General features: G+C 39.6%; 1 protein-coding gene across 1 annotated transcript in view; it reads left to right on the top strand.

Annotated features, from left to right (window-relative positions):
• Nucleotides 1–660: 660 nt before the first annotated feature.
• Nucleotides 661–26547, top strand: part of MME (membrane metalloendopeptidase) — a 96121-nt gene continuing 70234 nt past the window's right edge. The window contains exons 1-2 of the mRNA XM_077750092.1: nt 661–827; nt 1557–1592. Of these exons, the coding sequence (XP_077606218.1) occupies nt 671–827; nt 1557–1592 (193 nt within the window). The 5' untranslated portion in view covers nt 661–670. The remainder of the gene's footprint in view (nt 828–1556; nt 1593–26547) is intronic.

Genomic DNA, 26547 nt, shown 5'->3' on the forward strand with positions numbered 1-26547 from the left:
ACTCACTGACGTTTGGCTCACCAAGTGACCATTTTCAGAATGTTGTCTAACCAGTTAATAGATACCCACATCAGCAGTAGCTGTAATTGTGAGCTGTAAAAATAAAAGTTGCTCTTATGACTAAAAATAAGCTATCACAAGTGTTTGTTCCTTTTTGTTTTTATCTGTATTCATGTTTCAAATTATTGCTTAGTCAAAACCTCAAAGTATTAGTCATTGATTTCTGTGCTTACAAAGGAAACCACTGGAGCAAGATATAAAATTCACCTTTGACGTTGTCCAAAGTTCAGAAGGGTGAGTTTAAAACTTTGCTTTATGATGGTACAGCAATTATTTGCTTATGAACTGCCTTAGGAATCTTGTGTGAGTATGTAGCCGAGCCTCGTCTACTTTTGTTTGGATCTTTAGTGATATATCAAAAAACAAAATTGTGACTGATCATGTCAAATGCATTGGCTCTCTCTTCTTCGATTTCAGAATCAAAATCCTGACCTTCAGCAACAACAGAACTTGATTTCTTACTTAAAATGAATTAGCCTTTTACTTTTATTTAGCCACATTAGCATTTGGAAAATTGTACATATATTTTCTCTTCTTTGTATCTGTTTGTTAATTTGTTATGGGTAGTATTTAAAGACTTAACAAATTTTTTTTTTCCAGAGTTTAGGTGATGGGCAAATCAGAAAGTCAGATGGATATAACTGATATCAACACCCCAAGGCCAAAGAAACAACGATGGACCCCACTGGAGGTCAGTCTGTCTGTCCTCGTCCTGCTCCTTACCATCATCGCTGTGACAATGATCGCACTCTATGCAACTTACGATGGTGAGTTACTCCCACACTTAGGCACTCATAAACGCTTAGGAGGGAGAAATCTTCATCTTATGCTTTTTTCGTCTACCAAACGATTGTGTTAAGGAAGAGAGACACTTAAGGATGGCGGTATAAAGATTCCTTCATAAAATGTTAACATCAATATGTCGAAACAATTAACTCTGACTAAAAGTACAATGTCTTTTATGTTAGAGCTAAGTTATTAATTGCCAAGTATATTTAGTGCACTCATGCTTATTTTATAAGGGTTCTAGTGTATAATTTTATTTGATTAAAGTGTACACCATTTTATGGCCAACTTCAATTAGCGAAAGTTGTTGTGTCATTGAAATTCTAAAGGGCTTCACAGGAATCTAAGAGGTCTAATTTGAGTCTTAGAAGTTTTCACAATAAGGATTAGAAAAGATTGGTTCCTTAATAGGAAAAAAAAAAGATTACCATACTAAAACAACTGATTATTTCAATTTAATAGATCTAGGGCTTAGTGAGTAGAGATAAAAGAAAGTGCTTCATTTCATAAAAAAAATTTTAAACTTAGGATTTACCTATTTTATTTCCCTATATTCTTTCTAAGTATTGGCAATGATATACAATACTCAGGTTTTAGTTTTTGCTTTAAGGAATTGATCATTTAATTGGCATTTTTTAAAAGGACAAACGATAGGGAGAAATTAGAAAACTGTATTGCAAATACTTATGCACATACCCTTCTTTTTCTAGATGGTATTTGCAAGTCATCAGACTGCATAAAATCAGGTAAGAAGATGGTTTGTAAATTTAATAGTTTTATATGTAACATATTAACATTTAAAAATCAAATGCTAATAGAAAAATATCTCTATATTTCCTTTGTTTATACTTGTATTTATTATAGATCATTTATTTATAGTCAGGGAAAATCTAAATGGCACTTAAGTAGTAGATTATTAGCTAGTTTATTCTAAAAAAGAATTTACTCTTTTCAGCCCTGGACTGTATGGTAGGGGTGATAGAGAACTATATCTCTAGCTTTATGGAGCTTGCCAGATAGTTGGAGAAAGACAGTCAACACATTGAAAAGGTGAGCATCATATCATCATGGTAAATTCTCGATGCAGGTCAGCAGAGGGGTCTGAACTAAGAAGGGAGTGTCATGTGCTCTGTAAAGCTAGATGGAGAAGGCAGATTTGGGAAGGGCCTTGAAACAGGACTAACGTTTGGAAGTGGAGGTACAGATGAGGAAATTCCAAATAAGAAGAAAGAACAATGGGAATAAATCATGTTGTTGAGAAGGAGTGAATATATAGGCCTGATAGCTAGGGCCACATTATGGAGAGCTTTGGAAATCCATGCGTTAGCCTTGATGCTGTCATGAAGGAGAAATGGATATGTTCCAGGAAAGATCATTCAATAAGGCAAAAGCTGAAAGATGATTCTGGGAATGCTAGGTTGGGTGGGTTGAGTAAAAAGTGATGAGCCAGAGAGGGTAGGCAGGTAGGGGCTGCTGCTGTAATACAGTTGTGCCTTGAGGAGCAGCCTGCAGTGGTACGAGAAAGCTGTGTGACAACGGGAAGGGAGAATTGGATGACCAGTGGAATAGTATTGCTAAATGAAGAATATGAATGATTTGAAAATAATGCCAAGTTTTGGGGCACCTGGGTGGCTCAGTGAGTTAAGTATCTGACTCTTGGTTTCGGCTTTGGTGGTGATCTCAAGATTTGTGAGTTTGAGCCCCGCATCCGGCTCTGACCATTGGTGCAGATTTTTTTTTTCTCTCTCTCTCTCAATCCGTCCTATGCCTTCTCTCTCTAAGTAAATAAATAAACTTTAAAAAAAGAAAATGATCCTAAGTTTTAAAATCTATGGGACTCAGGAGAATGATAGCAAGGTGCACAGAAATAGAGAAGTTCAAAGGTACATTTGTTTTAGGGAGAGATGTGATTAATATGGATTTGGACAGGTTGGGTCTAAGCCAGGGATGCACAAGAGGGTATAGACAGCAGGAGGGTAGAGATGGAGTGTAGGAAGATCTCTCGTGGGACATTTAGGATCTGTCCAGGGGTGATAGGTGAAGCCTGGGAGGGTATTTGGGTTCTTCAAAGGAGATGAGCTACAAGGACTGAACTTAAGAGGACATCGAGAGTTAGAGTAGAAGGAAAAGAAAACTCATAGAAGGGAACTGAGAATGTGTGTGGAGTCATAAACTGTCACATCAGTTAGAGGGTGGCGAAAAAGAGAAGAGCATTTGACAAGGAGAAGTAAGCTGGTAGCTGGGTGTGACCACCTGGGATATGAACACAGTATTTACCACCTGTCTCCTTTGTCAGGAAATTCTAGACCTCTTTTCTAATGTCCCCATGTCTTCCAAGAAATAACCTGTCCCGATTATTTTGAATCATTTCCTATTAGATGGTTTTATCTGGATTTTGTTATGCATTGACCTTTGCAAAATAATGATGAGAAAATATCTTGGGATTTTAGGTGATAGTCTAATGTTCTGAATGTTGGCCTTTTTCTCTTCTGTATATTGCTTTTTGAATGTGTTTTGATCCACATTCTGGATCTCATGTGCAGTGATGGGATACCCGAGTTATGATGGGGGTGACTGGAGGGAGGCCTGACTGGGACATCAGTCACTGGCTGCTCAACATACTAATAGGCACTTGCCCCTCTAAGGGCTTTCTAGAAACATAAGAGGTTTCTTTATTCTCCAGGAAATGGCTGCACAGATACCCTGGCTGGGAGATGTCCAGGGTCACTGTGCCAGAGTTGGTATGTGCCCAAGTTGTCAAAGTGACCATCTGCTCGTCCCCCATTTTTCTCTTATTATATGCTCATTCCTATCCTGTTTTGAGAAACTCCCACTTATGTATCGACCTTGAATTGTCTCCAAGTTTCTCTGTCCTTAATACACTTGACATGTCTTCTAAGTCTCTTAATCTATAGGTTCTCTTTCACACTTACTATCTCCTTCTCACTCTGTTTCTCTCTCTGTGTTTCTCTCTCTTTTTTAATTGTTTTTGAAGAAATGGAATTTTTTAACTAGGTAGGCATAGAGATCTAGGCAGGTTCCTCTAGTGGTACCTACCCCAATTAGCAGTGTGCTATATGGAATCTGGAATCTCAGATGTGACTTTACTGTTTAGGGATAGGGCTTTGGCTTTTTTAAAAATAGTGTTTGGGGAGGTGCCTGGGTGGCTCAGTCGGTGAGCCTTCGATCTAGCTCAGGTCATGATCTCGCCCTGCATCAGGTTCTGTGCTGACAGCTCAGAGCCTGGAGCCTGCTTCCGATTCTGTGTCTCCCTCTCTCTCTGCCCCTTCCCTGCTCACTCTCTCTCTCTCTCAAAAATAAATTAACATTGGGGTGCCTGGGTGGCTCAGTCGGTTAAGCGTCCGACTTCAGCTCAGGTCATGATCTCACGGTTTGTGGGTTCGAGCCCCGCATTAGGCTCTGTGCTGACAGCTAGTTCAGAACCTGAAGCCTGTTTCAGATTCTGTGTCTCCCTCTCTCTCTGACCCTCCCCTGCTCATGCTGTCTCTCTCTCTCTCTCAAAAATAAATAAAATATTTTTAAAAAATAAAAATAAATAAAAAATAAATTAACATTAAAAATAAAACAAAATGAAATAAAATAGTGTTTGGGAAATCTCAATTCATTAAGACATGTTTAACATGTATCCTTTCATTGTAGCTTTGAAATCATACCAAATGTAAAACACCTTATGGAATTGTATCTTGGCAGAGAAATGTATATGATAGAAGTAGTGTCAGTGGTAAACAAAGTTGCTGAATAACTATGTGTTTTTCTTTATTTGGCTCTGTTCATTTACAAGCTGTTAAAATACTCTCATATTTATAGTCTAATACTATCCTTCCTGGGGGAAAAAATAAAGATGAAACTCATCCTTATGGATACAGTATTCACACTCATGCCTGCTTGCACACCCACAGTTCCCTACCGGTTAGTAAACCTTTTCTGCCATGAAAGATATAACTACTGTTTTTAGAAGTTGCTGCAAATCGGGGTACCAGGGTGGCTCAGTCGGTTAAGTGTCTGACTCTTGATCTCGACTTACAGTTTTGTGAGCTGGAGCCCCATGTGGGTTCTGTGCTGATAGCACAGAGCCTGCTTGAGAATCTCTCTTTCTCTGCCTCTCCCCTGCTTGCACTCTCTTTGTCTTTCTCAAAATAAATAAGCTTTTAAAAAAGTTGCTGCAAATTAACAAAATTCTAGGGGAACTCTTAGACAGAAAAAAGTATTAAAGAAAGAGAATGAGCAGTGAATGGAAAGGAAAAGAAAGATGGGGAAAATGTTGAGAAGAATATAGATTGCTTTAAAAAAAACTGGGAAAGGGGCACTTGGGTGACTTAGTTAAGCATCCGACTTCAGCTCAGGTCATGATCTCACGGTGCATGGGTTTAAGCCCGATATTAGGCTCTGTGCTGACAGCTCAGAGCATGGAGCCTGCTTCAGATTCTGTGTCTTCCTCTCTCTGTGTGTCTCCCTTTCTCTCTGCCCCCCCTCCACTCACACACACTCTCTCTCCCCCTCTCTCTCAAAAATAAATAAACATTAACACTTTTTATTTAAAAAAAAAAAAAGACTGAGATAGGGGTGCCTGGGTGGCTCACTTGGTTAAATGTCTGACTTTCTTGATTTCAGCTCAGATCATGACCTCATGGTTTATGAGATTGAGCCCGACTAGGGATTTGTGTTGATAACATGGAGACTGCTTAGGATTCTCTCTCTCCCCCTCTCTCTGCCCCTCCCTCTGCTTGCACTCTCTGTCTTTCAAAATAAATAAGCATTAAAATACATACATACATACATACATACACACATACAAAAACTGGGAGAATTCAAATCTGAGCACAAAGATTCCTAAGAGTTAGAAAAGTAGGTATTGATAGCTGGGGTGCTTACTATAAGTGAAAATTGGTTCTAACTTAAGTCTTTCTCCTGATAGATGAGGATGTTATGGCAAGTATACTTCTCTGATCCTTTGAAGCAAGGGATAGATATCAAGTCATATGAAGGCAAAAATGTAGATCATCTTGAAATTTGTTTGGTCTTTGATACTTTAAATCTGAGCATCTATGAGTTTTATTTGTAATATACATAAATGATGTTTATAATACATCCTTAAAGATAATTTATGTGTATATAAAATACATTAGTATGAAAGATTATACCAAACCTAAAATAAAACAAACACTACTTAACAAATAACAAGTTAAGGCAGTATTCAAAACCCTACTACTAAAGCATGAGTAATATTATTCATCTCTTATTTACTATATCAGATTGTCAAAACAGAGCTTGCTTGTGATTTCTCAAACTTATCCACATAAATCTAAATCCTGAAACTGGCTTCCATTGCATTGCAACCTTAGTAGCTCAGAAGATTTCAAGGAATCACATGCTTTAAGCCAGGGTTTCTCAACTTCATCACTGTTGCCATTTTGGCCTGGATAATTCTTTGTTGTGGGGAGGAGGCTGACCTATGCATTATGAGATGTTTAGTGCCATCCCTGGCCTCTTACTTACTAGATGTCTAGTACTATTCCTTTCCCAACTTGTGACAACCAAAAAAATGTCTCCAGATACTGCCGTCATCCCCTCGGGACATCAGAGTCACCTCCAGTTAGGTACCACTGGCTTGAATGATCTCAAGGATCATCCAGTGCTTTTCCCATTATGGTAGGTGGAATAATGCCTCCCTAAAGATATCTACTTCCTATCCCTGGATCCTGTGAATATATTGCCTTATATGGAAAAAAACGGGGGGACTTTGCAAATTTAAGTTAAAGATCTTGAAATGGGGAGATTGTCCTGAATTATTTGGATGGCCTTATGTAATCACAAGCGTTCTTATAAGGGGAAGGGACCAGGAGGGTTGGAATCAGAGAAGGGGATGCGACCACAGCAGTGCAGGAAGCAGAGTTTGGAGTGATACCACCCCAAGCCAAGGAATAAGTGCCGCCTCGAGAAGCTGGAAGGGGAACGGAACAGTTCTGTCTTACAGCATCCAGACAGAGCAGGTGCTGCCAACCCTTCTTCGAACTGTGTGACAGTAAATTTGTGCTGCTTTAAGCCATTACGCTTGTGGCAATTTGTTATAGCAGTGAGAAGGAACTTCTAATATGCCCTCCCTCATTCCTTTATTTTCAGACTATCTGTTAGGAATTAAAACATGCACATACATACATGCACAAGTGTTTCCCACCAAGCTGCTGCTTTATTACTAAATGGGGGTGTGTGATATAGAGGTACAGGGAAGGAATGTTAAACAGATATATAGAGGAGTATAATAATAGAATGTAGGAGAATAATAATAGAATAGAGTAGAAAGAGACGATAATAAAATAAAGTAATAATAGTTAACGCTGAAGCGTTATGTGTCTGATGCTATTATAAGCAGTTCATAAGTATTAATACATTTGATTCTTACAATGACTCTGTGAGGTAGGTACCATTATATCTTATTTTTATGAATGGACAAACTTGGGCTGGAATGCGAGCCCAGGTAGCCTGGTTCTGGAGCTGGTCCTCATGGCCATCCTTCATGTTGCCTCAAAGGAGACTAGGAGTCTGTCAAACTTTGAATACCCAATGTCTGTACATTGTCTGAAAGCAGATTGCCTCCCCTTCGGCTAGAACCTGATGCTAAGAGGTATAAGATGACTCTCAGAGAGTTGAAATAATTAAATGCAGACTGAGAAGGAGAAGAACAAATTATCTCTTCAATCCAGAAACCAGCTCTTCCACTGAGAACAGTGAGCAGCTTCATCCGAGATTTTAGTACAGCAGATACAACCTGGAATTGAGGGGTCTTAAAAAAGCAAATATTAACAATGTTGTCTCAGACTCCTCAGGGGCTCAAGAAGCCAAGTAAAGATACATGAGGAATATAATGCATAAGACAGAGAGAAAGACTGTACAATTGTGCAGGTTATATACTGCATAATCATGGTAGCCCTGAGAGACACCGAGAGACAGGTTCATGGAGCATCAAGGCTTGGATATAACCCCTCAGAACTATTCATTCCCTTCCCTTTAATTCTCTACTCGCCAGGCAAACTTTTTTTTGCAAACTTTTGATAAGTATTTAATTATTAATAGAAGGAAAGGAGGTATTCTGTTCACTTGAAAGATATAGTCAGCATGGTGAGATAATGTATTCATATTCTGAGTATGAACCTTCAAATTTCTGCTCATTTTTGTAAGGGTCAGATTCTGTTAATGCTCAAAGTGAAGAATTTTGGCACCAACTGGCCTTTTCCTGGCAGCAACAGGAAAAGGTCTCCCACTATTGGCCATGATCTCTCCTTTCTTGCCTGTTAACACCCCATGAAGACTCCATGAAGAAAAATGGCACAACTAGAGAACTACAAGAAAGACTGCAGACTGACTCTTGAGGGCTACCAGGTGTGTGGCAACCTTTCTGAGTAGGAGATGAGGCTGTTTTATTATGTAATTAAGTTTGAAAAAAATCCTTCTGGCTAGCAGGTATCTTAGTAGAAAGCTGGCTGAGGACACCTTTGTTAATTTAAATGTGGCATGTGACAGCTTGCTTTGGGCAGGTTTCCTGACACCATTCTCCTGACAATTGCTTAGCAATACTTGCTTGAAAAATTCTCCAGTCAAAATTAGCATCTGTCAGTCAAAAATCCTTTCCAAGAGGAGAATCAATTATGTGATAAATACAAACATATGTAACATATTTTTCTTACCTTCTGGGTAGAATTTAAGCAGTGGTACACCATTATTTTATTTTTTTTCCTTAATGCATGGCCAAGGTATGGAAAACATAGATGATTTGAATGAAATGCTTAAAGGGAAGGAAATTTAGCAATGCCTGGTAAGCTTATTTGGAATCCTAAGGTTTGTTCTACTGCTGTGAACGTTACCAATCTGTAAAGAAACGTGGATATGAACTGTAGCTTAGGCTAGGACGAGGACCCTAGCTTTGCACTTAACATTGCAGAGTGAGAGGGAGGGGAAGACTCCTCTGTAGTTCAAGGGTCTTGCTTTGTTCTGTTCATCACCAAATCTGTGGGGGTAGCAAGGTGCTTTGTAATAAGACTTTGATGTAAACTGAAGATCAAGTTGATAATATTAGTAGACTGTTTAAGGGAAGTTGAAAATAGAGAATTAAAAATTCATAAAGGGAAAGTTCCCAAACCCTTGAATCCTGAAAGATTTCATTCTCTTTGGTTGTTCAGAAAAGGAGATACAGTTGTGGTCGTAGAGTAGGGGAGGGGGTGGGGGGCTAGTTTTTATCCTATTTCTGCCTGACTGAAAACCAGGACATATTCTCTCTATTCAACATACCTTCATCTTATACCCATCAGAAAGACAGTAATAAAAAAATATAATAAGGGCTCTTGGGTGGTTCAGCTAATTAGGCATCCAATGCTTGATATCAACTCAGGTCATAGTCTCACAGTTTGTGGGATCGAGACCCGTGTTGGGCTTAGCACTGATGGCATGGAATCTGTTTGGGATTCTCTCTCCCTTCCTCTCTGCCCCAGCCCTGTTCACTCACTCATGCACGTGTGCTTTCTGTCTCAAAATAAATAAATAAACAGTAGGAATAAAAAAGAGTATCAAGTGAAGATATGGAGACTGGAGCCATCATACGTTGTTGGTAAGAATGGAAAATACTTCAGTACATCTCAGCCAAATATGTAAATACCATTTTGGAAAGCATTTGGTCATTTTCATAAAAAACTAAACATACTCTTTGCATATGACCCAGCAATTCCACACCTAGGTATTTACCTAAGAGAAATGAAAACACATGTCTTCACAAGAATTTTTCTCTGATTGTTCATTATGGCATTATTTGTAATAGCCAAAACATGGAGACAACTCAAATGTCTATCGACAGGTGAATAAATGAAATAAGGTATAGCTATAAACAGGAATACAACACAGCAATAAAAATAAATCAACTATGACACATACAACAGTATGCATGAACCTCAAAGACATTATGTTAAGTGAAATAAACCAGAGACAAAAACATGCATATTATACAATTCCACTTACATGACATTTTTTAAAGAAGGCAAAATTAAAGAGGCAAAAGGCAGAATAGCTATTGCCCAGGGCTGAGAGTGGGGCAGGAATTGCAGCAAATGGGCCCAAGGGAGGCTTTTGGGTAATGGAAGCATTCTTAATTTGGATTATAGTGATGGTTTTGTACAACTGTATACTTTATAATTTATTAAAAAGTATTGGTGGCTGGGACGCCTGGGTGGCTCAGTTGGTTAAGTGTCCGACTTTGGCTCAGGTCATGATCTCCTGGTTTGTGGGTTCCAGCCCCATGTCGGGCTCTGTGTTGACAGCTCAGAGCCTGGAGCCTGCTTCGGATTCTGTGTCTCCCTCTCTTTGCCCCTTCCCCAGCTCATACTTTGTCTCTCTCTCTCTCTCAAAAATAAATAAACATTAAGAAGTTAATTTAAAAAGTATTGATTGAGTTTTTGGTATGCAAATTGTAACTCAATAAAGCCATTGACAGACAAAACAAAACCATCCTCATCCCTTTTTTCATCTCTCCAGTGTCCATCTGTAAATCATTATTTTTTTTAAATTGCTTTTAATGTTTATTTATTTTTGAGAGAGAGAGAAAGCGTGTGAACGGGGTAGAGGCAAAGAGAGAGGGAGACACAGAATCTGAAGCAGGCACCAGGCTCTGAGCTGTCAGCACAGAGCCCGAAACGGGGCTCAAACTCACAGACCATGAGATCATAACCAGAGCCGAAGTCGGACGCTTAACCTACTGAACCACCCAGACACCCCTAAGTAATTATATTTTGATCTTCTACTTGCCATTAAGTGTTTAATCCCATTTTTGCAATTAAAAATGATTATCTGTCCTTTTAAGTGTCTGCCAAATCTTCGCTAAATAACATGAGCTTCTCGGTTTGACTATCTGTTATTGGACTTTATTAGGTTAATATTGATGAAAGTCTATGGAAACAAAAAATCCAAGCAGGAGGTTAAAATTCAAAATTGGACATTGGAAACATGGTTTGCATGTGCCCTGGTTTCACTTTCAGAGGGAGTCAGAGCTGCATGGGGTGTCACAGGGCAAGGTAAACCAGACATTTCTGAAACAAAGTCAGAATATGGGGTGTACTTCAGAGCAATTACCCTGAATAATCCTCTTTTGGAAAAATTGTGTTGGTTTCACATCTGGGTTCTGTGCAATGTGTCCCTTTTCACCTTGCCTGCTAGTAAGTCAAGAGTCAAATTTGTTTTCACTTTGTAATTGTAAGACCTCTTTGTATACCATTTGATTCATTAGCATTATTCCTATCTTCGTTTTTCTTTCTCATCCGATGTATATGAGTTAGTTTATGTATCCCTGTAAGGCCACTTTGAATTCAACAGATTAATAATGGGATGAATAGAACATAGACAAATTCCAGCAGTAGATATGAGCAGAAGAAAGGCTGTTAAATAGTAAGCTTTATTTCAAAGAGATACAAGTGTTAGGAATAATTAAGGTACAATCTTTTGAAAGATTACTGCTTTTTTTTCCCATTAAACCAACTTAGCGTGGGAGAGCGAAGATGTAAGTTTTGGCCACATCCTGTGTTGTTAGCATGTGATCTTAATTAAGTCAGTTTAGCTTTCTGCATTTTATTTTCCTTATCTACAAAATTGGAATTACAGTGTCTCATTTTACAGAGAAACAGCAAAGACTAATGATAGCCCATTTCACATTACACATCTTTCGTGGAGATGCACCATAGGTATAATGCACAGACATATTCCATTTAATGTGTTTTTTTTTCATGCAAGTTACAGATGCCCTGTTTAAGCTATTTATTGAGAATCAAAAAGCAGTCAACATATTTTTTTAATTTTTTTAATGTTTGTTATTTATTTCTGAGAGAGAGAGAGACAGCATGAGCAGGGGAGGGTCGGAGAGAGAGGGAGATACAGAATCCGAAACAGGCTCCAGGCTCCAGGCTCTGAGCTGGCTATCAGCACAGAGCCCGACACGGGGCTTGAACCCACAAACCGTGAGATCATGACCTGAGCCTAAGTTGGACACTTAACCAACTGAGCCACCCAGGTGCCCCGTCAACTTATTTTTAAAGATGAAAGCATGGTCAAAAGAAAGGAAAGGAGAGGGAGAGAGAGAGAACATTCTATATAGTCTATATATTCTCAGGTAAAATTTGTCATCCCTTATTAGCAATTTTATTGACTTCTGTGCTCTACTGTAGCACAAGGGATGACAGGTCAGCCTGTGAATAAGTTAAAATGTGCACAATCAGAAATGGTCACTTAGATCCATGTTTCCTATAGAGCGAAACCTACCAACAGGCACACTGATTTGAATCCATAGTTACTCCATGCTTGCCCTTGCACACTCTCTGTTAGCCCTTCCCTCACCACTGATTGACCCCTAAAAGTAAATAAACCAGAGACCTGTGGCAATAGGAGAAACCTAGATCCTTGCTGTTTCAAGTGTGGGCCACAGACTGGCAGCATCAGCATCGGCATCAGCTGGGAAATTTGCAAAAGTGCAAATTCTCAGGCCCCACCTCAGACCTATTGAATCTGCAGCTGCATTTTCAGTGTGGTCCCCAGGAGAACAGTGTGCATAGTAAAGTCTGAGAAGTGCTGAAGAATGGTGATTCTCAGCTATGGCTGCTTATAGGGATAATTTGGGAAGCTTTTAAAATATGCTCATGCCAAGCGATCTCTCCTCCCTGACACACAAAGTTCCTGTCCTTTCAATGGAGTGGTCTCTGTTAGGCGTCAGAAGAAAGCATGTTAAATACATCGGTTGACATTAAGGTATATAGGAATTACTTGGATGTTTGCATTTTTAAAAGAAGTATATATATTAACCAACTAACTACTTTAACAGGTGCAATTTCAGGATGTGCTACCCAGTGAAAACTAAGGTAGAGTGGGTGAGGCACTGGCCTCTTTGCTAGTAATGGAGAAGCTGAACCTGGAATGTCCTCCAGAATTTCCCTGGAATAATGTGGGCAGGAATGTTTTCACAGAGAACAGGACAACTTCTTTCCTCATCCATCCATTCATTTATTCATTCACCTCTCCATTCATTTATTGATTTTTTTCCAAAAACACTAAGTGGGCACCTTCTAAATGCTGAGTGCTTTTCTAGACACTCAGGAACGTGAACTGATACCCCCTGTCCTCAAGAAAGTGGTAGTCCAGGAGCGCCTGGGGGCTCAGTCAGTTAAGCATCTGACTAGAGCTCAGGTCATGTGATCTCATGGTTCATGAGTTCGAGCCCCATACTGGGCTCTGTGCTGACAGCTAGCTCAGAGCCTGGAGCCTGCTTCCGACTCTGTGTCTCCCTCTCTCTGACCTTCCCCTGCTCTCTCTCTCTCTCTCTCAGAAATAAATAAAACATTAAAAAACAAAGAAAGTGGTAGTCTAATCAGCATGACTGAGCAATAAACAAAATGATCATATGGTGTGGATAAGTGCTATGACGGAGATAGCAGACTATTCTATAGGCACTCTGAGAAAGGAACACCTGAACCAGATCAGTCATGGGGATGGGCAGCTAGCGTGATTGTGATGGGGCCAGGAAATCATTATCAAGAGGAAATGTCCCCCACTAAGTTCTGAAGGATAGTCAGAGATTGGAGACCAGTGGAGCAGAGAGCGGCATGTGCATAGGCTAGCTGCAACATGCAGGCAAAGGCTTGATGGAGTTTAGGACCTGCATGAGATTCATGATGGCTGGAAAAATGCATCAGGCTTGCAAAACATGACCTTGGAAAAGCTAATGGGGGTAGGTCATATACTACATGGGTTGTAATTCCTCCTAAAGTCTATAGAAAATAAATATGTTGTAGGTAGAATCTGAAGGATTTAAGTAGAGGTATAGTGTTCTCAAGCTTGCCTGCTATCTAGCTCACACCCGGTGAAGTGGAGGCAGAGATTTACCCATACATACAAGGGAAGAACATTTCTGCATCTCAGATGTGAGGGAGAGCTTGGCCATATGGAGGAACTGAAGGAATTGCTGTAAGGCTAAGACATAGAGGGTGTGTATGAGGATGTGAAAGTGGGGATGAGGAGGGGAAGTGTTGAGTGTTGGCCCAGAGATGAGCAGAAGTTGGATCTTGTAGCCCCTGGTAAAGTATTTGGACCTTTTACTAATAGCCTGGAGAAGTTACGGAAGGAACAGTTTTAAATGAAGCATGACTTGATCAGAATTGTTGAGAAGGATCGCTGACTATCACTAAAGAATGGCTGTAGGCAGGAAATTAGGCTACTGCCCACTTATCTGGATGAGAACGAATAGTTGCTTGGATTTGACTGGTAACAGAGTGGAGAGAATGGATAGATTTTAACATGCAGTGAAAAGTCCCTTTTGAGGCAGTGTAGATTTGAGATACTCATAAGTCTTGCATGTGGCAGTCAGGGTTGGATATAAGGATTCAGGTACCATCAGCATATGGATGGTGTGGTTGAGATTTCCCAGGAAGGAAAGGAAGACTTCCAAAAGGGATGGAGGAGGAGGATCAGGGAGGTAAACAGTAAACCTCAGTGAGGTATAAAATCACCAAACCAAAAGGAAGAGAGTATGTTAAACATTAAGATTGTTGGAGTTAAATGCAGTGGAGACGTTGATAAGAAGTGAGAGCACAGAGGAAGAAGTTGAAGTTTCAGGTGGAAAGTGGGAAAACTGGAAAGTCTAGTTCCTGGGGACATAAGAGAGGATATATCCAGGGAAAGGGTGGTAAGACTCCTGAGACAGAGGAGGGGCGCCTCTTCCTCTCTTACCGGGAGGAGGAGGCAATGGTGGTTGAGGAGGCTGGGAAGGATAGGAAGATGTGTCACTTATCGTCCAGTTGCTTCAGGTTTCTCTGTGAAGTAAGAAGCAAAGTCTGTTTCTGGGCGTGTGTTGGCAGAGAAAGACTATTGAAGGCTGTAAAGGGGCAGGGGACAGAGGGTAAGGGAAGGCCAGCCAGGGCCATGTGTGTAGGAAGACTGCACAGGGTTGGTAACCCTGTTGAAGCTTAGGGCCATTATTTGAAATGCTATTAAACCAGGTAGTTTTGGGATTTTCCCAGCATCACTGATAATATCTTCAACAGATGTTGAGCACTGCTCTAGTTGCTGAGGGTGTAGAAGTGTTTAACACAAAATCTCTGTTCACGAGAAGCTCACAATAAAAAGGAGACAATCGGGGCGCCTGGGTGGCTTAGTCGGTTAAGCGTCCGACTTTCACTTGGGTCATGATCTCGTGGTTTGTGGGTTCGAGCCCCGCATCGGGCTCTGTGCTGGCTGCCAGCTCAGAGTCTGGAGACTGTTTCAGAGTCTGTGTCTCCCTCTCTCTCTGACCCTCCCCTGCTCACGCTGTCTCTCTCTCTCTCCTAGAAATAAATAAAAATATTAAAAAAAAAAAAGAAAGGAAAGGAGACAATCATGTAGCAAATTGGATGGAACTCGAGGGTGTTATGCCAAGTGAAATAAGTCAAGCAGAGGACAGATACCATATGTTTCCACTCATATGTGGAACAGGAGAAACTTAACGGAGGACCGTGGGGGAGGGGAAGGGGAAAAATAATTGGGGAGAGGGAGGGAGGAAAACCATGAGAGACTCTTGAATACTAAGAACAAACAGGGCTAATGGGGGTGGGGGAGAGGGAAAGGGGAGTAATGGGCATGGAGGAGGCCATTTGTGGGGATGAGCACTAGGTGTTATATGGAAACCAACTTGACAATAAAGTAGAAAAAAATAAAAGAAAATAATTTAAGAAAAGAATGGCAACAAAACTTACCTGCAGAAAAAGATGGGAGAAAATGCTCTCCAAACTGTTAATCCTGACTCTCTGGGTGGAAAGATTATGACTGGTTTCATTTTATTCTTTTTCTAAATGTATTTCTCTAATTTTCTATGATAAAAAATGTGTAAGGTTTTTGAAATTTAAAAAAAAGGGAGACAATCAATGAATCAATATATAAAATACATTATTTTTATGGGTTTTTTTTTTTTTGAGAAAAAGAGCATGAGTGGGGGAGGGGCAGAGAGAGGGAGGATGAGTACAGAGGATCCAAGGCAGGCTCTGCACTTACAGCAGAGAACCCCATGTGGGACTTGAACTCATGAACTGTGAGATCATGACCTGAGCCAAAGTCAGGTGCTTAACTGACTGAGCCATCCAGGTGGGCCTACAATACATTATTCAATATCTTAGCCTAGAGTTAGTTGTAGGGGAAAGGAAGGCAGCTGGATAGATTCAGGGTAGGCTTATTTGCAGGGGGCAAGGGAATGAAATACTTTTAGGAGATGACGGTTTAAATGATAGCACTACAGAATGTAGGCTGGATAGAAGATAAATACAAAGGGAAAATAGAGTGGGTGCAGGGTGAGTTCTCAGTTAAGTTCAAAAGCAGGTATAGAGGGAATAAAGAAATGGAAAAAAAAAAAACTTCTAAGGATCAGAAGGTCGGCGCATAGGTTACTCAAGTCTAAGATTTCAAAGGTAGAACTGTTCTGGGTGATGACAACCTCAGGATGTTACCATCAAAATGCACGGACTGATGTGGAGTGAAGGAGAAGGTCATGACAGTTCAGAGAGTTAAGAAATTCTAAAGCTGGAGAGCAGCAGAGGTGATCCCTATAGTCCCTGATGTTACCTGGGAAGATGGTAGAACTTTCATGGAGGGGAAGACTGAAGAAGGTGTTCATCTTTAGTAAACAGTGAAGAATGTCTAGACAGTTAAAGAGGTAAGGTAGTTGACAGAATGGTCAACTGGCAGAAGCCTAAACAAGTGGTGTGGAGAGAAATGATGTGGATGCTACCTGTAGTGATAATAGAAGGCTTATTTTGTCTCTCAGTGCCCCAGAGGGCCAGAGAGCCAGGGGGCTTCTGGAGAAGGCTTTCTGGTTAAAGCAGAGAGCTGTGACTGCACTCTGTGAGGAGGCTTAGAGTTTAATACTTAAATACTTAATTTAATACTTAAATACAAAAATACCTTCCTGTTTCACATCCCAGACCCTTATCTTTCCTTCTCCAGAGAAAAGTTCTTAGGAGATACCCTTTTGAATAGAGGTAAATGTTTACTGACAGGAGTAAGATTCTAGAGTCTTAGGATGTGCCACTTAATTAGAAACTAGTTCACACCGGTTAGGGCTTTTGGCTCACGTGTTGTCATATGTAATTAAGTGGATAAGCAGCCACCAGCAAGAGGACATGGTGGAGGACCACCTGTCTGGCATGTTGTTGTTGAATTCCATTTGACAGAATTACTAATGAATTCATTTTATTTATCTTTCCACTAGCCTAGGTAGAAGACTCAAAGTGAATCAGTGAGTTCCTATCTTAAAACAAAATGTTTGTTTAAATGTTTCTCAGAGGCACCATCTTCCTTCAAAATTAAAGAAAAAGGAATTGTCACATTTTTAAATTTATTTATTTGGAGAGACAGAGAGAGAGAGCAGGGTAAAGACAGAAAGAGAGGAGAAAGATAATTCCAAGCAGGTTTCGCACTGTCAGTATAGAGCTCTATATGGGACTCGAACTCACAAACCGTGAGATTATGACCTGAGCGGAGATCAAGAATCAGATGCTAAACTGACTGAGCCACCCAGGTGCCCTGTGATTGTCACATTTTAGAAATAAAAATATCTTGTTGAATTTTTATTTATTTACTTGTTTTCTTTAAAGATTTTGTTTTTAAGTAATTTCTACACTCAATGTGGGCCTCAAACTTAGAACCCTGAGGTCAAGAGTAGCATGCCCTACCTACTGAGCCAGCCAGGCACCCCAAAATATCTTTCTTAAAAACTTCAGTCAGCAGGAGTCTAACAGTAGCAGGACTTTACCTGTGAACCTGAAAACAGGGATTTGGTCCACAGCACAGATTAGACGATTGGGAAGTCCAATTAAAATCAGTTAGCAGACAACCAATAGCCTGCAATGCGTCTGTTCCTCTGGGCTTGATGCTTAAAGCTGAAATAAGCACGCTGACTCTAATATGGTGGATATGGCCTAGGCCATATCCTTATAAAGTTTCTTTGGTTAATCAAGGCTTTCTGAACTTCAAAGAAATTCATATTTAAAGAACTCCCAAATCATTAAAGACTTATAATAAGATGTCCTTGAGGATCCAATAGTTACTTAAAAATAGTCCCAGAAAAGAAAGCTTTTGTTAAATCCATGGACTTAATTTTCTGGTATAATGAAATTAGCTGAGTGAAATTAAGATGTTTTGATACCTCTGCCTGTCTGAAGCCAGATGAATTCATTATCCCCAAACATATGTATATAGCAATTAATGATTTCACTAACTTAGATATTGCCAAGAAGCAAAATATTAATAATTGTATTTGTTCAGAGAAATAATTTAATTATATTTGAGGGGATTAGTGAAGGAAGCAATATATAAAAAGTCATTCACTGAACAGAAAATTTCTCAAAGCCCTGTATACACTATTCCGTAGCGAGGATATAACAACATGTTGAGAAGAAATGGCACAAGTGAACCCTTGAAAGTCCCCTTAAACTCATATCCATGCAAATAGGAATCTTTTAAAAGAGAACATAAGATGGTAGCAATAATTACTATGAAACTTGACATGATGTATTTTAACTATGATAATAAAATGAAAACCAAGAAGAGAGCTGAGAAGATTTAAAAAGTTTACAAACTCGTTGGGTTCCAGGCAGGGTCTCTGTTGCAAGGTCAGATCCATTTCAGGCCCAGCCACTCACGAAGGTCATGGTCAGTGGCTCTGGCTCCAAATCTAGTCTGTCTCATGCCTGGTGAGCTGCCTCTGACCCCAGCTCCAGTTACGTAGGTTCCTACCTTGTCCCTTGGGACCTCATTTCTGGCTTGTTCCCCGCTTCTGGAGTCTGAGTTTCCACTTTTCCTTTCCTGTCTCCTGAGACTGAAACCTAGCTTAGCTCCTAACCTCGTTACTTTTTGCCAGACCTTGCAGAACTTTTTTGGATTGGCACACTGCTGGTTTCAGCTCCTTTTCAGAACTGCCTGCGGGTTCTCATCCCTGCATTGCTCTTAGCTGGAAACTTCCTCTGTTGCTGACACTTGTAGTCTATCTAAAATAGGACAGATACCATATGTTTGCACGTATAGGAGGATTAGGAGGAACTAAACGGAGGACCGTGGGGGAGAAGAAGGGTAAAACTAGTGGGGGAGAGGGAGGGAGGCAAACCATGAGAGACTCTTGAATGCTGAGAACAAACTGAGGACTGATGGGGGGAAGGAAAGGTGAGATGGGCATGGAGGAGGCACTTGTGGGGATGAGCACTGGGTGTTATATGGAAACCAAATTGACAATAAACTATTAAAAAAGTTTTTTTAATAAAAAATAAAAAAAATTCAATAGGATTCGGTCTCACTGGACTGGCTCAGACCACTTCTACCTGAGCCCAGGTTATGTACATGACAAATATTTTATATGGAACAAAACTGTTTCTTCGTTTACTGAGGGAGGGACAGGCCACTAATTTTGTATATCAATACAGAAAGCCAAGGATCCTGCTTTTTCTCTCAGACATCAGCTACCGCACGTATTGATTTTAAAAATTTAGCAGGAAGGAATCCATTTATTGTCTTGTTTATTTAATACAAGAAAATCTAATTATGTGTGAAAAGTTAAATTTTTTTCAGATATTGCCTACTTGACTTTAAATGAACAATAAAAATCTTTTTTTTTAATTTTTAATTTTATTTTAGAGAGAGAAAAGGAGAGAGAGAGAACAGGGGAGGAGGACAGAGGAAGAGAGAGAGAATCTCAAGCAAGCTACGTGCTCAGTGCAGAGATCATAAAAGTCATTTTTAAAATTTAATTAATTATTTTTAAAATTTACATTGAAGTTAGTTAACATATAGTGCAATAATGGTTTCGGGAGTAGATTCCTTAATGCCCCTTACCCATTTAGCCCATCCCCCCTCCCAAAACCCCTCCAGCAACCCTCTGTTTGTTCTCTATATTTAAGAGTCTCTTATGTTTTGTCCCCTCCCTGTTTTTATATTATTTTTGCTTCCCTTCCCTTATGTTCATCTCTTTTGTATCTTAAATTCCTCATATGAGTGAAATCATATAAAATTTGTCTTTATCTAATTTCACTTAGCATAATACCCTTTAGGTTCCATCCACATAGTTGCAAATGGCAAGATTTCATTCTTTTTGATTGCCAAGTAATACTCCATGGTATATATGTGTGTGTGTGTGTGTGTGTGTGTGTGTGTGTGTCTCTGTGGGTATATATATATATATATATATATATATATTTGAAAATATATATATTTGAAATTGAAAAAAAGATTTTCAAAGCTTTTAAATAACAGATAGTGATAATTTACTCTGAGGAGACATACTTCATTGAGAAGGAAGGATTCTTTTGGAATGTTCATTGTGGCCTGGTTGTGCAAAGTGTTGGGATTAGATCCCTTGCTCTGGGAAGAGCGTGTACCTACAATTATTATTTCTTCCGTATTTTGTGGGGTACCTGGAAATATACTTTGAGTTATTTCTCAGGAATTGCACATCTCATACTGATATATCATTGTTGATGATCTGAGTCTCCATCTCTCATCTAACCATGTCATCATACAAAGGATACCATGATGTATGAAACTTACAGAAGAGGTCAGCCCACAGCTTAACATCTGTAGTCCACAAAACTCTGGATTCATGCAGAAGACCCATCTAAACTAGGGCTCATGAAAGCATAAGTCCATTTGGCAGGGCATGTGTCCAAGAGATGCCTGAGAACTTTGTGACCAGCCATCAAGGTAAAAAATAGAGAAAGCTGTCTCCACGAGATGCTCATAATGGAAACTTATAGGACAAAGCTGGCTGTTTCCTGCAGCCTCAGCAAGAGTAAATCCTCTTTCCCATCATCATATATCCCTCACCTTCACTGGACAGAGTAATAAAGGCCAAGCCCTTGCATATTAGTTCCCACAAGTCTGCTTCGACCAATCAAAGACAGGCAAGGCTCTTCTGGGATGCTGAAGCTTTGGGAATATAGCTCTTTATCCTTTATCCACCCTTCATCCCTTCTTCAGAGGTTGGCCTACCTTTACACACCTACAGACTCTTACACTCCACTCCTCATTTGTCAAGGCCATCACCCACTGTCTCAACCAGGAACACACTTGGTACGTGACTCAAATATTTATTGGTTAAACAATGAATGAATGATTGAAATGATCTTCTCCTCACCTTTGCCTAGCTAATTCTTCTTTCATTCCCTACATACCCATAACTCCCATCTCACTTGTAGTTAGTTGTCCAAACTTGTCTAATTTTGCCCACTATGGTGAAAGTTTCAACTTTTTCTATCTTATTTATCATCCTATTTACAGCATGTAGCAGGATGCATGGTACATAGTAAGTTGTCCATACATATTTGTTGAGTAAATAAAGTTTTCACTTACGTTGTATATTTATTCTTGGATTCCTTATCTTGAGGTCACAAAACGACTGTTGTCTAGGCAAAGTGACCTGTCAGGGCACCTGATCCACAAATATGGCAGCAAAGAACTGTTTTCATTCTGGCTTTGTCCTGCTTACGGAAGTCAGATTTCTCAGTTCTGTGTTTCTCTGTCAAGTGTCCTAAGTTAACCCATTTTCGGTCCGATTCATCTCCTTTGCTGGGGGCAAAGCCAATGACTGTCTTCTCAGCTGTTTAATTTATTTTGCTAGTTCTGCCCTCCTAAGCTAGAATTAGGTTAAAAAAAAACTGTTTCTGGAGGTATTTCAGGGAGAATTTTCAATGAATTTCTTACTCAGGTGAGCATAACAGCTCTCTAGGACCCAAATCACCACTAGCCTGGCCCTTCTTGTCTGACTCCAGTTCTCTCCGAGCTTCTCCCTTCTCCATAACCCATTTCCACTCTCGTTTAATGAAGCCCCTGTGCATTCCTTCTCTTGGATGCCCCGAATTAGCTAAGTGTTGCTGGTTTTCAACCATCATCTCCTCAGGCTCCCTATCCCTGGTCGCTTCATTCACAGTGTGCTCATTCAAATTCCTGGGCAGCTCACATGTGCAAACACAGGCACACAGAAACACCGCATGTGCCTCCTTATCTCAGGTTGCATGTAAAATAAGAGCTTTACTTGTCAGCTGAATACTGGCGAAGTTTAGCAATTGAGAATGCATGTCTAGATACAGTGCCAGTATAGTTTATGTCCATTATGAAAGAACCAGTCTCGTTTCAGAGGAAAGCCTGCAAGTTCTCTCAGGGCAGGTGTGTGATACCCGTTTATTCAGCCTGGTGTATTCAGGTCTGAATAGTGTCAGATATGATAGGGATACTCAAAAATACTTGTCAAAATGAAATGAAAAGTTTTCTTATGCCCCACAAGGAGAACATTTTTTTGGAAAAGGCAAATGACTTAGCATGAGCCTCTGTGTCTTCGATACTATAAAAGAGCTATTCATTAAAAAAAATTAAACCTTTGGAGCCAAACACGACCTCGTGTCCACTAAGTGCTTAATTTGTTAGAAATACAGATTGATGAGTGCTCACTAGAAAAGAGCTGTTTTATGATTTGGACTTCAGTATTCTACAAGCACTGATGACTGGCTTATCTTCCTGCTGTAATTGTTTTGCAACACCCGCCCCCCCAACTAAAATTGATGCAAAGGCAGAATGGTTTGAGTTATTCTCAGTAATTACCTATTAGTGAAGTTGTCTGGTCATTCTTGTTCAATAACATGGTCTAAATTAACACAGTGTTTCAGTGGGAGAAACGGGTATGCAAACTCACTGATTTCTCTTCAGAGACCTCTACCAGTGTTTAGGGAGCTTGGGATCAACCTGATGAGAGTTACTGAGGGACCATAACCTTCTAGATCTTTCCTCAAAAAGGAGCATTATTATTCATTAACATTATAATCAACATGCAGCCCTGATAACTTATTTTAAGTGATATATTGTATTTAAATTGCAGTTTAATCTCTAATAGCTTTTTGTTAGCAAAGAATCTTTCGGGATTCAAAATGCAAATTGAACCTGGGAACGAAAAATTATTTTTAGACATATGGCACTTTAACTTAACAGTAACACAGTGTCAGGGCTTTTGGTTATTAACAGAATATGTTTTGGGTTTTGGAAAATTATTGACTGTCCTCTCTTGTCTGTGGGCCATTCAGTTAAATGGACTATAAGATAAGGCTGATGAATTTCACTAATTTGAGGAGAACCAAAAAAGAATTATTATTCTGAGACTATTAGTCTTGAGATTTCTGTGATTATCTTGACAAATTCTAAAATTCAGGGCCAAATGAGGTGAAAAAAAAATTCATGTAACTATGCTCCCATTATAGAGCAATCAAAACCTTAATTTCGCATCAAAACCACCCTCCGCCGCCCAACCTGGTTGCTGTATAATTTAATTTGGATTTTCTTCCTCTTTCTGTGTAGCTTCTGAAATTTCTTTAATATTATTTGGTCATGGCAGAATGATACTGTATAAAAACCAACAGCCTAAAATTAGACCAACACTCTATCGAAAGTCATCTTGGTGATCTTGGACATGTGATGACTCTGTGCTTAGACTTCCTTAAAATAGTACTAATATTTCTTACTGTATAGAGTAATTATAAGAAAAAAAATTAACCAAAAAGGCAATTTAGCATTACTGCTTGAGGTCAAACCTTAGCTTTGTTGCTTCGCAACCATCCTCAATTTCTATAGCTCTAAAATGGGGACAAAAATGTAGTTACCATATACAGTTTAATGGAAACAAATTTTAAAGAATTAAAAACAGTACTTTTCACGCAGTAAGTGCTTGGTGCCTGACACATGTCAACCATTGGCTGCTATTACTATTACTATTATTATTATTATTATTATTACATAAGAATCTGTGGCTGAACCCAAATGAAGTCCTACAGTTTACATTCTGTATGTGAATCTGATAGTGAGTTTATCTGTAAATCTGATAGCAAATGGATACCAGGTTAACTGTTTGCATTGCATGCATGCACAAATGTGTGTTTTTGTGTGTACATTTAAGGTAAATTGATCACATGCATATATAAAATATATTTATAAACTAATTACATCTCAAGTTAAAACGCAGAATAATAGGTCTCCTTTCTTGAGAGTTGCAGCTCTACAGAGTAGATCCCCTGTGCTTTCTTCAGACTTACTCGTATAAATCCACAGTTTCTGAACAAACGCATAGTGATGGCTTTTATTGATGCTGATCAGTTAGACTAGTGTAAGACTTGACCTTGGCTTAGCTGGATCTTAACCAGTGATTGACAGGGAGTGGCTGATTAAATGATAGACTGACAGTCTGGATTACATTCAGCATCAGGTATTTCCCCATCACGAAGGTATTGCAAGAGCAATTTGGGGACAAGGATTTCATTTAAAAGCGCAGAGTGGACTGTGGAAGAATCCAGAATGTTTGCAATGAAAACCATTTGGTTTTTATTAGCATGAGTCTGTGTGCTTGCTAATTTTCAGTCATTTTCCCTTCAGGAATGGTCCTCTAGAATCCAGTTTCCACGTTACTGCCTTTTGAATGGAGTCCTTTGTGACCCGTTGTGATTACATTGCATTTTCCTTGTGTTCTTTCAAAACGTTCTGACTTTGCCTTAATTTTGGCTGAGGGATGGTGGGAGGAGGGTGGCAGCAGGGGAATAGGTCAGCAATACTTTCAGAATGTTGTCAAAAGAGATTGTTAAGTTGTTAAATTTGCCAAGTAAGTAATATCAGGATTAGTGTCTATTAATAAAGCAAGCACTTAGGACAGAAGGTTGGGTCAGAAATGGGTGTCCTAAGGTCTGTATAAGAACATTTGCACCTCTGTACACTAACTTTTCTCTGACCTCTTCTGGACACTTCCAGAACAGTCATAAGCCAGGAAGATTATAGTGGTTTTAATATAATGAGATGACAATGTTGTGTGGTTGGGGTCAAAAAGCCAACCAGTTAGGCTGATTTGGAAAGAACAAGCTGAAAGCAGTTTTGCTCATATACCATTCCCTGAGCGGTAGTCCCATGCAGGGTAAGAATGGTCAGGGAAGACATTTTTTCATAGAATCAGATGTGTGGCACTTAACATTGTAAATAGATGCCTAACCTATTCAAACTCTCTGACACTAGGATGCAAGTTTGGTAATTGAGGATGAAATTATTTGACTTCATTCCCACTTAATTTTGTTGCCTGTTTTGTACATTTTCTGGATAGTTAAAAAGCCTCAAAGAAAAAACAGACAAATGTATAGTTGATCTGAATTATTCGAGAATTCCCCTTTGCCAACTCACCTACTGGCTGAAACTTATTTGTAACCCCAGAAGTCAATACTTGTGGTGCTTTTGAAGTCATTTGCAGACCTGAGCAGATCGGCGAAAGATTTGAGTTGCCCTACACGTGTGTACCTGGCTGAGGTCTAACAAGAACTGTAAGCAAGGGTCCTTGGTCTATTTAGTGTCATATTTGTCATTTTTTTGTACTTTTTGTTGGTTATTTTCCTGTTTAAAATGGGTCCCAAACACTGTGCCGAAATGTTGTTAGTGTTTCTAAGCAGCAGAAAACTGTATTGTGCCTTCAAAGAAAATACCAGTGTTAGATAAACTTTGTTCAGTCATGAGTTATAGCACTACTGGCTGTGAGTTCGGAATTAATGAGTCAATGATATATATTAAATAAAATGTCTTTCAATTAAATAGAAACACATATAACAAAATTATGTATTGATCAGTTGGTGAACATGCTCTGTGGTCAGAAGCTGGTGAGAACCTAGCCCTGTATTTCGTCAATTGTCAGTGACTCTGTACTTGATAATTCAGTGATAGTTGTGACTTTAGAACAAACTCCATCAAATAAAAAGAATAGACCATATTCATAATTCCTCTGAATTCATTCTTATGGGAAAGCATCAGTGATTACTAAGTAAGGTAACTAATCCACAAAAAAGTGCCACAGCGCAAAGCTTTATGCTCTCCAGTTTCTTTATTTGCTTCTCATGGCAGTCTTATCTACTTCAGGTTTCCCTTATGTTCCTGAAAATTTCCCCAAGACCACTTGACACATGTCGATTTTTTTTTAAACACACACACACACACACACACACACACCAGAAAAATAGTCTCTAGGGAATGTACATGTATAAACATTGAAATAGTTCTTGTGCATAGTGCCAAAAGTCGTATTTTCAGTTAGCAAACTACAGATATTGTTGGAAAGCAGGGTATATAGGTAGGAAAGGGGGGACGTGTGGCGTGGTCGCCATTGGTGACATGTAGTGGAGTTCCGGTGAAGCTGGAGCTTCATCATGTCTAATCCTGTCTGGCGACTGGTGGAGTAGTTATGCCTCAGGTCTATTGCCCGAGAGGTCCGGGAGGCCCCTGAGATTAGAGAGAGCTCATTTTATAGGAATAGAAAGTCAAGCTCAACAAAAATGTCCCTTGAACAAAGCCTTGCCTGTCAGAGAAGAGAAATAATTCTGAGTAGAGTGAAGGTTTTGCTATTATAGTCTCCCCCAAACCAGACCTGTTGGTCCGTGTGGTTCTCAGGAGAGGGAGGCATGACGGTAAAATGTCAGACAGCTATTTACCTGGAGGCCCGAGGAGCCTCTTTGGGACTCCTCCAAGACAATGACAGATGAAAGAAAGGCATTTTCACACAGTTCCTGCACCAGACCATGGGTCATGGATGCGGTCTGGGGCAAGAGGTTGTGGAGGCCAAGAGCAATATAGTAGAGTGAAGGCCTGGAA

Source organism: Crocuta crocuta, unplaced genomic scaffold (genome assembly GCF_008692635.1).
Source record: "Crocuta crocuta isolate KB4526 unplaced genomic scaffold, BGI_CrCroc_1.0 scaffold19, whole genome shotgun sequence".
NCBI lineage: Eukaryota > Metazoa > Chordata > Mammalia > Carnivora > Hyaenidae > Crocuta > Crocuta crocuta.